Source organism: Dermacentor variabilis, chromosome 6, assembly GCF_050947875.1.
Source record: "Dermacentor variabilis isolate Ectoservices chromosome 6, ASM5094787v1, whole genome shotgun sequence".
NCBI lineage: Eukaryota > Metazoa > Arthropoda > Arachnida > Ixodida > Ixodidae > Dermacentor > Dermacentor variabilis.
In genome coordinates this window covers 115384961-115400494 of record NC_134573.1, presented here as the reverse complement: position 1 = coordinate 115400494, position 15534 = coordinate 115384961, and the positions used below count along the sequence as shown (strand labels likewise).

Below are 15534 nucleotides of genomic sequence, written 5' to 3'. Positions count from 1 at the left end.
AAAGAAAAGCTTTGCCGAAGTGGCGCGTCAGGGGGCAGTGTCACAACGGCCTCCGGCGACTGTCCGACTCACACGCAGTGAGTCGCCAGTTACGCCATCTGCCACCATGGTGGTTGCAGCTAGTGCTGCTCCGCCAACCGAGGAAAAGGGGCCACCGACCCCGAAGGTGGGCGCAGCCGAGGCTGCCTCAACCTCCCAGGTCCCTTCCAGTGCTGGCAACGGCCGGCGCAGCCAAATCCCCCAGGGAGCCCCATCGACCTCCGGGCTGGTGGGCGCAGGGGTCTTGCCCTCCAAGGCGGGACCTTCCCTGGTAACTTCTCGCTCACAAGAGCACGTGTCCGGCGCCTCACAAGAGGCAATGGACACTACACCTATCCCCACGGCGCGCCAAGCGCCTAAGGAGCGGCGAGGTTCCCTCGAACGCTCCAGAAAGGGCAGAACTCCCGTTACAGGGCCTCGAAAGAGCTCAGCAACCTAAGGCATCACCTCCGTTTCCGTAAACAAAGGACCAATTTTTCTTTAAATATGGATACACAAATCATTCAATGGAATGTCAGAGGTCTTCTTAGGAATCTCGATGATGTGCAAGAACTTATCCATAAACACAATACAAAAGTGCTGTGTTTACAGGAAACACACTTAAAATCAAAGTACACAAACTTTCTTCGACAGTATGTTACTTTTCGCAAAGATCGCGATGATACTGTCGCATCACCGGGTGGTGTTGCAATTGTAATTCAAAAAAGCATAGCCTGTCAACGGTTACAACTACGAACGGCTCTTGAGGCAGTGGCGGTTCGAGCTGTTCTGCTAAACAAACTTATCACTATTTGCTCGCTTTATATACCCCCACACTACAAACTAAGAAAACATAAATTTCAGTCCTTTATAAATGAATTGCCAGAACCATATGTTGTTCTTGGCGATTTCAATGCACATAACTACCTGTGGGGCGACCCTCGTATTGATGCGCGAGGGCGTCTTGTTGAACAGTTTCTTTTTTCTTCTGGTGCGTGCCTGTTGAATAAGAAGGAACACGCATATTACTCTCTTGCAAACAGAACCTATTCTTCAATAGATCTTAGCATAGTCTTCCCGTCTGTACTGCCTGAACTTGAATGGGAAGTTACCGACAACCCTTACCGCAGTGACCACTTCCCTGTACTGCTAAGGTCACCTAAAGAAAACGAATATCCTCCACAGGCTCCTAGGTGGAAGATTGAGACAGCTGATTGGGAGAAATTTTTAACTCTCACTAGCATCTCATGGGCTGACATGTCTTCTTTAGAAATTGATGCTGCGGTGGAGTATCTTACAGCATTCATAATAGACGCAGCATCAAAATGCATGTCCGAAGTGAGTGGTTTAGCATGGAAACGGCGCGTCCCGTGGTGGAACGACGAATGTAGGACAGCCCGTAAGAAACAAAACAAAGCGTGCGGGTTGCTACGCGCTTCTCCCTCTGCGGAGAATCTTATTAACCTTAAAAAAAAGCAAAATCCGAAGGCAGGAGAACGCGCCGAAAGGCCAGAAGAGAGAGTTGCCTGAAGTTTTTATCGAGTATTAACTCGTTTAGAGACGAGGCCAAAGCCTGAAACAGGGTTAATAGGATTAGAGGGCGGCAAACATATTCACTCCCTCTTGTAAACACACAAGGTGATACCCTGCAAGATTAGGCAGACTCATTTGGGGAGCACTTTGAGAGCGTGTCGAGCTCAACCCATTATTCTCAGTCCTTTCTCAAATATAAACAAATAGAAGAATGTAAGCCAATAATTAAAAAATCCAGACAGAATGAACCCTATAACCGGCCTTTCAGTATTGCCGAGTTGAGAGCTGCCTTGAACACATGCAAAAGCACTGCACCGGGACCTGAAAGAGTCATGTATGATATGATCAGAAACTTACATGCTGACGCACAAGTTATACTACTCACACTTTACAACACTATTTTAGCTGCGGGATACCTCCCATCTACATGGAAAGAGGCGATTGTGGTTCCTGTCCTGAAGCAGGGAAAAGACCCCTCCTTGGCAGCAAGTTATCGTCCGATAGCTCTCACGAATTGTTTGTGTAAACTCTTTGAAAAAATGATTAATCACAGACTCATACACTTCCTTGAATTCAACAATATACTCGATCCCTATCAGTGTGGCTTCAGACAAGGGCTGTCAACAACAGATCATCTTGTGCGCATTGAAAGATATATTCGCGATGCCTTTGTACACAAACAGTATTTCCTCTCCATATTCCTTGATATGGAGAAGGCATATGATACAACATGGCGCTACGGTATCTTGCGAGATTTGTCGGGAATGGGCATCTGTGGAAATATGTTGAAAATAATTGAAAGCTATTTGTCCAATCGTACCTTCCGTGTAAAAGTCGGCAATGCACTGTCACGTCCCTTTACCCAGGAAACTGGTGTAACCCAGGGAGGCGTGCTCAGTTGCACTCTCTTTATCGTTAAGAAGAACACACTACGTGCTTCACTACCATCTGCCATTTTTTATTCCGTATACGTAAACGATATACAAATGGGCTTCAAATCCTGCAACCTCACAGTATGCGAAAGACAGGTACAGCAGGGCATAAACAAAGTGTCCAAATGGGCAGACCAAAACGGATTTAAGGTCAACCCCCACAAAAGCTCTTGTGTTCTCTTCAAAAGAAATAGAGGCCTGGTCCCAGATCCTTGTGTAGAACTGGGCGGACAACAAATTCCTTTCAACAAGAACAGAAATTCCTAGGTGTTATTCTTGACTCCAGGCTCACTTTCATTCCTCACATAAAACATCTTAAAGAAAAATGTCTTAGAACAATGAACTTACTTAAAATCCTATCCCACACAACCTGGGATAGCGACAGACAGTGATTATTGAATATTTACAAGAGCCTAGTTCGATCACCGTTAGATTATGGTGCCGTAGTATATCACTCTGCCGCACCGAGCGCGCTTAAGATGTTGGACCCCGTTCACCATCTGGGTATCCGTCTGGCCACTGGCACATTTAGAACAAGCCCTGTTGAAAGCCTATATGTAGAGTCAGATGAGTGGCCACTCCATCTTCAGAGAACAAACATCAGCTTAACGTATTTTCTCAAGGTTCGCTCTAATAAGGAACATCCGTGTTTCGCAACTGCTAACGACTTGACGTGTGAAACACTTTTTCATAACAGACCCTCTATGAGACTTCCTTTCTCACTGCGTGCAAGAGAACTTAGGACGGAAATGGATGTCCCAGTTCTCGAACAAAGCCTAATGCCTCCAGCTAAGCTAGTACCACCCTGGGAGTGGCAACTGATAGAGTGTGACACATCCTTTGTAGAGATCACTAAACATGCGCCAGAGACACATATCAAAATGCATTTCTTGGAGCTCCAGTACAAGTACTCGTGCACAGAGTTTTACACAGACCCTTCTAGGTCGCATGCCGGGGTGTCCTACGCAGCCATTGGTCCATCCTTCTCGGAATCCAGTGTACTGCACCCTGAAACGAGTATATTTACGGCTGAGGCCCATGCACTATTATCGGCTGTGAAACATATCAGAAAATCAAATCTTCAGAAAACAATTATATTTACAGACTCCTTAAGCGTCGTAAAAGCCTTGAAGTCACTCTGTACACAGAAAAACCCCGTACTTACTGAGCTCTATTCCATTCTATGTAGAGCGTATATGTCTAACCAGCATGTCATTATATGCTGGGTACCTGGGCATAGAGGCATCGATGGGAACGTACTAGCTGACGAAATAGCTACATCAATCACCTCGCAAGTTATTATTCCTACGGCTGCTGTCCCTGTCATAGATCTGAAGCCTCTCTTACGGAAGAATCTGCGAAGCCACTGGCAACGCTTGTCGGACAATGAAACAAATAATAAGCTCCATTTGATAAAGCCAAGGATAGGTTTCTGGCCCCCCGTTAGAAAAACAAGACGGACTGATGTCCTATTCTGTAGACTCAGAATAGGACACACATATGGTACCCACGATTTTCTGCTTACTGGCAACGACCCTCCTACCTGTGGTAGATGTGGTGAAAGGCTCACCGTTCTCCACGTCCTCGTGGACTGTCGAGAAGCCGAAAGAGAAAGAAGGAAACATTTTCCTCTAGCATACCGTTATTGTCTCCCTTTCCATCCTGCTATGTATATAGGCAAAGAACCCCTTTTTACCACCAAAGCTGTCCTGGATTTCTTGAAAGATGTGGTCTTGCATGTTAATAGTCCAAGTGTTTCGTAGCACATCCTCTCTACAGAGGATGGTGCTGTGATATTAGTCTTTGTACAGCACACGCCTTCAGGTCCTTGCGCTTCAAGGAATCTGTTAGGGCAGTAGTGCTTTTCGAATTTTTATCCAAATGACCAATCGTACATCGTAACTCTTTTACAATGCACCTTTCGCGTCCTTGGCACACTTCATAGTCATTGTCATAGTTTTATTACATGTAGCTCTTACACACTTTACAATGGCCATCTTTTAGGCCCCTTTACAGCCACATAACATTCATTGCTCGTAATATATTGCTTCACTTTGACATAAGTACCATTGGCTTGGCGCTCTTTGGCCAAACCTGGCCCTTGCGCCATAAAACTCCACACATCATCATCATCATCGATTCGCAATTAATTCACGAAAGTGAATCATTCGGAGTTCAATGGAGTTACGGGACATCTGAACGGTACACTGACAGACATGGTTTCCATCTACACTCTAAATATTTTTTCACGTTTATGGATGTACAAAGGGGCGTTCGATTGTCGCACAGCTAACATCCTCACGTTTCAGGGGTGAGATCAAATTGTTGGTGGAGACTGATGATGGCATCTTGTTTGCCGACTTTTTTGTTGCAAGCAAAAACGATGACAGATGTGACAGGTGACATAAAAAACGCATTAAGTAATGTTTCATATCTAATATTGTGAAATCCTCCTGTCGGAGGTTTCTGTGCACCTAAGGCTACCAGAATGATTACATAGCTTGTAAACTACAAATTTTGTCATCGCATCTCTAGTCAGAGTTTTGCTATCGTCCTCTATAAACCTTTGTAAGGCCCTGACAGTAGGTTTGTTACCCATGTGATAACGAAACACCCTGACGGGTGTAAACATTTTTGCAGTGTATGTGTCTGATGATCATTGGGACTGGGACACAAGATTGCCTTTCGGTACGTTTGCATAGAAGTCTTCATAGCGTGACACGGTCACCTACACTCTTATTTATGTTTTGTTTGGACGTAGCCCCCTCCTCCTCTTCGACACGCTAATCCTTTTTCATGTGATTTGCGTACCGTATGCATGCATGATGTATTTGCCCATGCTGACATAGCCCGAAAAATTGCCCGTAATTGCCTGTGCCCGAATCAGGTTGCTCGAAAGACGAGTTATGACCGTGTCCACCAGGATGTGTACTTTATGCTTGCGTCACCCGTCGCTGTGCACAGTTTTTCTTCGAGTCGGGATCTCCGAGAAACTGCTCTCGCGTTACCATGGCCCTCACGCGAAGACACCGACGTGGCATACAAGGTGTCCTCCCCGGCGTCCTCATCATCATGTTTGAGACCGACGGCTCAAACCGTACCTGCGCCATACCAGGCGCAAGTACAGTGCTTTTCTCGCCTGGCGTTGTATGACGGGCGCTTTGAAAATTGGCAAAGTCGACAGCTGTTTTGGCTGGGGCTGTGCTAGTGCTGACCTTGGCTATGTCTGCAGGCCTATGCCATCTAGCCAGTCTCTGTTTATACGTATACCCTTCCCATAAGAAAAACAGAGGCGATGAGAAAGTTCATATGATGCAACAGCCTTCATTCGACGCTACGGCCCACTCCTTCCACAATGTCTCTAACCGCCCAAGGAAATGGCGAGATACTTACTGCTCACGAAGCTCATCCGTACGGTACAACTTCGCAATTGAAACGACCAATCAGTTTTTTTGCAGCGCCAGTTGGAGTGCCTAAGTTACACTCTTGGTAATACACCTGAGTTGGTGCTGCCTTAAAGAAGAAAACTAGAGCACCCTGTACAGCGCGATGTTTCGTAGAGTCTAAGTACAAACAGAGCTGTTCCGTTAGTCAGTGCGCGAAGCACTTTCGAATAAACAAGACCCCACATGCTTCACATGAGTGCGCCTCATTTTGCACACGTCAGTGAATTATTATTATATCAGTGTGTCCCGCACAACTGCCAGGCGCCGACTTATTGTTGCCGCAGCCGCACGGTCTTGGAGGAAGATCTAGTCTAAGACAACATAAGTAATTTATACGGCTGAAGAGAGCTGAAAGTGTAGCACTAAAAGAGAATAAATAGTGGCCTTTGCTTTTTCGTATACTGACAACAATTCTGACAGTATCAACTCCTTAACTTTAGAGAGTGCGTCCTGTTACCAGGCATCGGATAACGTTCTATTTGGTAAGCAGTTCAAATAAAAAATGGCTACTGCTCTCGACAAAACAATTTATAACGGGTCAAAATTAGGGAAAATTATGCAAATGTTCCACGTAGCAAGCATATCATTCATTGTCGTTGTGCCGCAGCAAATATTCCTTCCTTCTATTCATCAGACGGTCTATTATATTTTTTGCGTTTGTGCTTTCGATATCCACATGACGTGCCGTTTCACGTTTAGAACCAGGCATCCGCAATGTGAGGAGGGGAACAAAATAGACAAAGAAAAAAGGAATTTCGACCAGACTCACTTTGTTTCGTTCAACAAAAGTAAATTGACAATCGGTTTAATATAAGCGTGGCGACGAAAGAAAATGTAAGTTTATACCTGTTTTTCAGCGCCCACTGTAAATGGGGGCATGGGTGCCGCTATCACTCGCAATGCAATGCAGCTCTAGAAGTGTGCAGGAAGACAAGCTCATAAAGCATTCCCTCTTCAAACAGACGGCGCTAAGCCCAATGAACCGCCGATGAACCACCGATGAATCACCCTGTTTTAAAGTATGGACTTCTACGGAAGCTTCGCTACCATGGATATTTACCTTGGTTATACCTCAGCGAAGGCGAAAGCCCGCCAAGCGTAGCGCAGTTACACTACGATGGCGAAAATTCGAAGATGATGCAGTCTAACGTCTGGCGCAGCCAGCTTGACCAGTGGCGTTCGCTGCACTTTCACGTGGCCGACTCGGGAATAGAACACGTCTTATTTCCTGCCGGAGCGGCTTGGCTAGAGTGCATCGTGCGCCTGTTTTGCTTGCCAAGCATCAGCATGATGGCCTGAAGTTTGTGTGCAGAACAGGGAGCATGTTGAGTTTGCGCCTTCAACAAACAAACAGCTCAGTTCCCTTCCACTCGGTGAAGAAGGATGACCAGCGAAGCGATGTATGTGGGCCCCTTTTCGGGGAACTGCATCTCGCCGCGGGTCGGTGCGGCATTGCACCATTTTCAGGCTGGGCCCACGTATGGGGAGTGCCTAACGCCTGCATCACTGCCGTCGCGGGTCGGACCGGCATTGCACTATTTTCAGGATCGGCCCACGTATGGGGAGTGCTTAACGCCTGCTTCACCTTGTACGCGTTAAAGCCGGGCATGTAAAAATGTGGTAGCGGGCCCATGTCATCGTCCAACTCATCCACGCTTTGGACGTGGTTGAAGGGAGGAACTTGCTCTCATCGAGAACTAGGAGTACGGGATTTATTTACAATATCTACATGCAGCCAGGAGAACGTTACATTTCATCAGTCTAGCATGACTGAAAACGAAGCAAACCAAGCAGCCGAAAACGGCTGCTTAAGAACCCTCTGTCCTCCCTAGATCACTAGGTGAGGGAAAACTGCCGTCCAGCCTTCGTCCAATCGAACCGCACAAAGTCGTCGTAGTGGTAGTCGGCTCGCCTCTGAGCGCGAGAGATCACACACTCATTCCCGCGCTTTTGTTTCACTGAACACACCGAGCGGAGAGGGTTCTCGTAGACAGGGGTTGTCACGCTTGACTCAAGCTGACGCACCTTGATTCCAAAGCTGACTCCGCAGTTAGCCGCCTCGTCTGTCAAAGGACAGGGTCATTACTGGAGCCCGCGAGAAAGCGACGTAAAAAACCCCTTTCCAGGAGTTCTGTTGCTCCAATTCGACCATGAAGGTGACAGCGAACTGACCAACAATACTCGGTCCGCCAAACGTAGCTGGCCTTGCTGGCCCGCTAGGCTGTCCGAAGGGGGTACATTGTTGGCTTTACAAAGCGACTCGTCGTAGCGGGTTGGAAGAAGTACCTTTAAGGCACATTCACACTGAAAGCGTCTAAGCGGACAAACGGATTTTCAAAGCGGCGAGGCAGCGAGCGCCCGCGCCTGTTCAGACCATCAGTGTTGTCTGGCTGTCCGCGCCGCGGGGAAGGCGGGGCATCTCGCAAATATCTTTAGCGATTTCAGGGACGTGCCGCTATCTCGCGGCACTTTGTGTTTGTACGCGCACTTTCGATATTTTTTTCGTCGTGGGTTGGCACGCTCCCGTCCGCTATCTACTTCTGCAAAATTATGAGCTCAGACGAAGAAGACGAGACCGTTGGCATTTTACTCGCCACTTGTATAGTCGCTTTTCAAAATTTGTTACAGCGCAACACAAGGCAAGGACAAAAGAAGGTATAAAGCGACGACACGGTGCCGTGTTGTCGTTTTATACCTTCTTTTGTCCCTGTCTTGTGTTGCACTGTAGCAAACCTAACTATAAATCCCAACCAACTGGCCCAACTTGCCATTTTGACGCTTTTCAAGAACAGAAGCGAAAAGCCCAGAGAAAGACATTCGTTTACATTCGTTCACCAGCGTTTCCGCCGTGTGGGGTTCTGATTGGCTGCGGCCAAAGCGGCCAAGTTGTCCGCGCGGAAAAAATCGGTCCGTGCGCGATCCGGCCTAGCGGCCGCGTATTTTGCGCAAAGCGGAAAATCGGCGGCCGATTGGCCGGATACACTTGTCCGCTCCGCTATCGGTGTGAACGTGCTTTTACCGATCGTAACAACCTGCGCCGCGGGTAGGTCCGGCATTGCATTATCTTCGGGATCGGCCCACGTATGGGGAGTGCTTAACGCCTGCTTCACCTCAGCCGCGGGTCGTGCCGGCATGGCACTATCTTCGGGTTCGGCCCACGTATGGGGAGTGCCTAACGCCTGCCTCTCCTGCGCCGCGGGTCGGGCCGGTATTGCACTATCTCCATGATCGGCCCACGCATGGGGTTTTTTGCTTAGGACAGGAGATTTCCTTGGACGGTAGAGGTATACAGCTTCGCTGCAAAATGCACTCGGTCGCCGCGCACATGTGCAGCGGCAATGGCTAACCGCTGCGTGGCTGCGGGCCAAGTTTAACGCGTCGCATTATACGATGGGCAAATCTACAAGAATTCTGGCACCGCCTGCGTAACGTATGCGATTTCGCCGGCCGCTACATGGCATGCTAAAACCGGCCCACTATAGATTTTCCCTCAGCGATTTGTAGTGACAGCATGCCCTCGGGTTGAAAGGCAGCTATCAACGAGAAGGCAAGCGCGGCGAGTTTATTTGCGTTCGACACTCGATTGAGAATGCTGGTCTGCGTTATGCAAACGCCAACCACGTGAAATGTCTCGAGCGCCGTCTTGCCCAAATGCGTGATTCGTTTCGTGCCCGCCAGGAGCCGCAGGATGTCTGTTGGTGTTTTGGGGGCCATAGCGGAATAGATTCACCTGTAGCGATCGGCCGTTCACCCTGTGACAACCTCCGGTCACGGATAACGCGATTATGGGAAACGGGCCGACAACCTCGTCAAGGTCATTCTCAAATGGGATGTTGTATGGTCACCACTGGAGTACCTCGGTCAGGAGAGTTTTGGACAATTAGCAGGGATACGGTGCTTCACCTGTCAGCCGCCCAAAGTGGGCCGTCCACGCCGGAGACGCGGTCAGTGTGCCATCCTCCATCCCCTGTTTGTACCCAGTGGTGTGTGTGTGTGTTTCCAAAAAAGCTCCATTCGGATGGAAAGGGCAAGGGACCTCCGAATTGGTGAGACCTGAGGTCATCGGTCTCCTGATGCTGGACTGGGAGAGGTGACTGGACAATGACCACGCAGGGGATAAAAAGAGCGATGGACGGCTGGACTCATCAGCTGCTACAATTCCTTCGTGAACTTCTTCTGCACTACTTTGAATTTTCTTGTAATTATGTAATATAATCTTATCTGAAAACGTCCTGGATATCAGGCCCAGCCGCACATTCCCTCACTCCTTCGCGAGATCGAGGCAAGGATATTCCACGTCTTCCATGCCCAACACAGATGCTTGGCTGCTGAGCCTTCTGAAGAATACAACGAGCGTCTCCTACGTTGCAGGATGGCCATGGAGGGTTAATGTTCATGATCATAATTGCGCATAAAATAGGATGCCGTTAAGACGGGAATTAAGAAACTAAGAAACAACTTTTTTCTGTTCCGTGTTTACAGTTGATAACGGTGAAAAGCCCATATTTTGACATTGCAAAGCGTTCCACCTATTAGTGATGTTCTAATAACGGAAGAAGGTGTTCTAAAGCTTTTGCTTAACATTGATACTAAAAATCTGCCGTCGATGCGATATCCAACACATTCCTGTTCCGGTATGCCGAGTGGTGCTCTAAATTCTTACGTGTGATTTTTAGTAAGTCGTTACATCTATCCGTGTTACCTCATGACTGGAAGTTTGGAGGGATTGTTCCCGTGCCAAAAGGAGGAGACTCGTCGCTGATTTCTTCATATCGACCCATTTCTATGCTTTGCACGTGCTCCAAACTTCTTGAGCACATTATCTTTAAACATCTAACAGTTTTTCTTGAACTTCATGGTTTTCTCGACCCCAGGCAGCATGGATTTCGTAAAGGGCTTTCAACCACTTCTCAGCTTTTAGAAACCATTCATAATTTCGCAGCTATTCTGGATGAGCAAGGGCGAATTGATATTATTTTTCTAGATTTCAAGAAAGCATTTGGCCAGGTATCACACACAAAACTCATGATAAAATTGAAACGTATACTTAAAAATAAGTCGCTTGTATCTTGGATTCAAGCATACCTTACTTCGAGACGGCAACCTGTAAACACAGACGGAACACATTCACGTTCAAGACCTGTACTATCCGGAATCCCACAGGGATCAGTGCTTGGGCCCTTATTGTTCCTAATATTCATCAATAATATTGCACAGGAACTGCCAGTTAAAATAAAATTGTTTGCTGACGATTGCGTTTTATATAAAGAAATCCGTAGTCCCGCTGACCAATCGCTGTTAAATACCTCGCTGTCTACAGTGCAATTTTGGTGCAGCACGTGGCAAATGGAAATCAATGCGCAAAAAAGTGTAGCGATGACCGTGACACGGAAACGACACCTTTTAAGCAATCAGTATTCGATCCATGGGCAAATTTTAGACCGCGTGACAAGCTATATATATTTGAGCGTAGTTATCAGCTCGGACTTAAAGGGAAGCTGAAAGGTTTTCCAGAAAAAATGCGTGAACATGTGTACATAATGGTTTTCAACCCTCCGAATTCGAATATCGTATCGAAATTGAGCGAAAGAAAGCGCAAATATATTTTATTTAGACGAAAAGTGCAGCAGCGGACACGCCCAGCTCGCGCGTCTCATTTCCGCCTGTGATTGGTCGGGCGCCTCGTGACGTCAACTCTAGTGACCGACCGCTGCCGCTACACATGAAGCGAGGTGCCAGGTAGTTTGGTGCTGTAATGGAAAATTAAGAGGTAATGTAAAATTTAGAGAGACTGCGTTTTTCTGAGGAGTTCGGCGTTACTCCCTACATGTACTAGCCGATTGCGAAGAGCCGGCCTCTCGAAGAAGCAAACGATGCAGGTGCGAGCAGTGCTTTCGACGCGAACGAAAGCGAAGTCTTGGGATCTCCTAGTGTTGGAAATGCTCTTTGGTGAGTATGTTTTTTGCAAAGCGATCTAGTGATCTCGCCGATCTTTCGCCGTTCTAGTGAGCTCGTTTCCGGTCAAACAACTGTAGTGTTGTGTTCCTGCATGCCTCCTCGTGGAACGTAAGCGGGGATGCGATCGTCGGCATTTGTGCGCTGTCCAAAGCTGTCGACAATCTACAAAGACGGTTTAAACGCGTGAAAAGCTTCCCGGTTCATGCAGTACGTGTAGTGACCTTCATCTGTGCGCCATCCGCACACTACTCGTAACCGAAGTCGTAAAGGCGGCGAATTCCGTCGGCTACTTGAGACCACTCTACATACACGCAGACGCACCAACAAAGGAATGCAGGGTCGATCGAAGCAGATTACGATGGCACGCACGCAGAAACAAGCACGGTCAGGCACGGTCGCGCAGGCTGCGAAGGAACGAAACACTAGAGTTGACGTCACAACATCGCGGTTTCGGTCTCCGCTCGCATCGTCAGCGTCAGCAGCAGCGCGCGGCATTCGACGGGGGGCGGAGCTACAGCGCAATTTTAACCGACGATTACATCGCTCCTAATCGAAAAAAACCCCCAAATTTTACCTACAAGGTTTATAAGGTTCCCGCATCCGTATATGAGCGTTTTATTAAATTCGACAGCCTCTTCAGCTTCCCTTTAAAGTGGAATGAGCATGTGTCATACATAGAAAAGAAAGCCATGCAGAAGCTTTTTTTTTTAATTATTGGGTTTTACGTGCCAAAACCACTTTCTGATTATGAGGCACGCCGTAGTGGAGGACTCCGGAAATTTCTACCACTTGGGGTTCTTTAACGTGCACCTAAATCTAAGTACACGGGTGTTTTCGCATTTCGCCCCCATCGAAATGCGGCCGCCGTGGCCGGGATTCGATCCCGCGACCTCGTGCTCAGCAGCCCAACACCATGCAGAAGCTTGGTTACTTGAGGCGTTGATTAAGAAATTCACCACGTAAGATAAATCTACTAGCTTACAAAACTTTTGTCCGCCCGATTATTGAGCATGGGTCTGTCATCTGGGATCCACATAGCGATATTAACATAAAACAGGTGGAAAAAATTCAGAAAAAGGCGATAAGATTTGTATTCAATTCCTTTAGCCGGTGCGCATCACCAAGTGCATGCTCGAAACAGCAGAACTAGTTACCCTACAAAAACGGAGATATAAAGAACAATTAAAGCACATGTATCTGCTCTATCATGGAAAATTAGGCATCGACAAGGACACGTATACCGAGCCTCTCGCTCGTCGATCAACTCGATCTAGCCGCGCTAAGCAGCTTAAAGGTTACTACTGCAAAACAGAAGCGTTTATAAATTCATATTTTCCCCGAATCATTAGGGAATGGAATGTACTTCCTGCTGCGGTGGTTGCCTGCGACACCATTCAATCATTCTTAAATCTGCTTAAAGAAATTGTATAAATGAGCGGGGTATCTCACTCACCTCCTTGCCTTCTTTCTTTCCTTTTTTCATGTTTTTTTTCGGCCTGTCCTTCCACGTAATTGAACGCACGCGCTTTCTGATGCGTCCGCCACTGCTACATATTTTTATACACACTACTACATTATGTTTGTCTGATAGATGTATGTTGTGAAATCGTTTGCCACGCTTTGTATACATATATTCTTCTAGTTTTGTTTTTCTGTCTCTTAAGTGTTCGTCAAATTAGCGCTAAGAGCAGTTCGCATTTTCTTCTTCTGGAATGGTCTTACATTGTTAGTGCTAAACGCTACGTTTTCGAAAATGACACGCTGTTCACAACTTTAAATTCAGTGCTATTTCATTTTACTCACGCTTCGCATCTTGTACTCAATGTATTGTTCGTCATGTATCAACCACTCTGCTTAAGGCCTCTAATCTGAAGCTGGCAGCAATATTGAAATAAATAAATAAGAAACATGAGAAATATGCAGAATAGAGACATACAATCGAATATTATTCATCCAATCGTTTGCACAACCATGTACAGCCGCCCTGATTTTTAATAATATAGCGCGAGCGTCGGCTGAACTGCTGGTGAGCGCCTTATAACGGCGATAAGCGTGCAACAAGGCGAGAGTTCGCGCACGAGCCTTGTTGCCTTGTTGCACTCGCCTTGTTGCACTCGCCTTGTTGCACGCTCTTGCTGCACGCTTATCGCCGTTATAAGGCGCTCACCAGCAGTTCAGTCGACGCTCGCGCTATATTATTAAAAATCAGGGCGGCTGTACGTCGACCTTGTGTTTTCAGCGTCGACACTTGGTAGACAATTTCCATTTTTACCTAGAGCTTATGACATTGCAGGTGTAGTTTGAGCTCGCAGTCGCGTATAGTAAAAATTGGGGGTCAGTCCACTATATGAAGGTGGAACACCATGGAAGCTGTTGTTGTACTCCCAAATTCGCCCCCCGATCGATGGTGTGAACGTGGTTGGACAGCAAAACCAAACGAGGGCACGAAACAAAACACGTTTGCTTGTAATTTGCGATTGAGACTACTTCTTAGTTAATTAGCTAGCACACGGGTCTGTCCGTTTGCTTCCCGTAGAAGCCCATGTATTGGGAGTATACGGGAATTCTACAACCTTCGCAATTTCACTGTGAGCTACATAATTATGAAAAATCATAGAGTCGCCTTATCGGCCAATTGTCCTATAATTATCCGGCATAGTTTGAATAACATACGCTACCACATTACGCCGGCACAAGCGCCTCCGCGGTCACCGTACGACCCGTGCATCTGCCAAAACCGCTGCTGCAGCCTCGCCAGTACCTCCGACGCGCGTGACTTCATAACCGCCGGAGCGCAGGCCACGTGCACAGAAACAGTCACCGCACTCTTTCCCGCTCCCCGATCTGGTCGGCTGCGCGCGCATTCCCTCCACGACACGGATGCAAGCCGCCCAGGGTATCCTCTCTGGGAGAGCGTGCGGTGGGCGGGAGATGCATACCGGTGCTAGAGCTAGACAGATTCGCTGTAAAATTGTTACGACGTTAAACAATAACGTTAGCAATAGTTCACATCAGCGCCCTGTAAGATGTAAACTGTCTATGGGTATTTCCCTGCTTTGAAGTAAATGTCCGTTTTAAATAGCTGTGCAGATGTAGCTTCTCGTAGCGTCTTCAATGTTCTCGGTATTTGGTACTACCCTATTTTCCATCGGTGTAGGGCAGGTGTGGGCATTGGTTACCCAGTTTATATGCGACTGTCAAAAGAGCCAGGTTTGGACGTTTCTCCTACCATGTGGGCGACAAGAAAAGAAGGTAAGGAGAAATAAATTAGTGATTACGTGACACATGGTAAGGCTACTGCATTTATGAGGACATTCACGGTGTCCTGTGCTTGCCCCTGGATTAACTTAATAACAATTAATCCAGACGTGTGTCTCGCCACATCGAATATCATCTTGTGAGCAGGACAGGGTTTCAGATAAACAATTTGCCGAAGAAAAAATCTGTCATTTGAGTTACAAATATATGGAGAAAGTGCAAAGGAAAGAAACTGTCATGTTTGAATGAAACGTACAAGTAACAAAGAAAAGCGGGAAATCAGAGTGAAAAAAAAAATATCAAAGCACGTATTCCGCATCACACGCAGACGCTGCATAGTAAAACAGGCAGGTTCGGCTTCCACCTGTTCAAGTTTTATTTCGTCCACC

General features: G+C 47.1%; 1 protein-coding gene across 6 annotated transcripts in view; it reads left to right on the top strand.

The window, feature by feature from the left end:
* LOC142585064 (uncharacterized) overlaps positions 1-15534 on the top strand; it is a 91554-nt gene that overhangs the window by 56785 nt on the left and 19235 nt on the right. For 3 of the 6 annotated variants that reach the window (XM_075695545.1, XM_075695543.1, XM_075695542.1), the window contains one exon: positions 15045-15139. The exons of the other annotated variants lie outside the window; for them this stretch is intronic. In XM_075695545.1, the coding sequence (XP_075551660.1) occupies positions 15045-15139 (95 nt within the window). The remainder of the gene's footprint in view (positions 1-15044; positions 15140-15534) is intronic. 6 annotated transcript variants of the gene reach the window in all.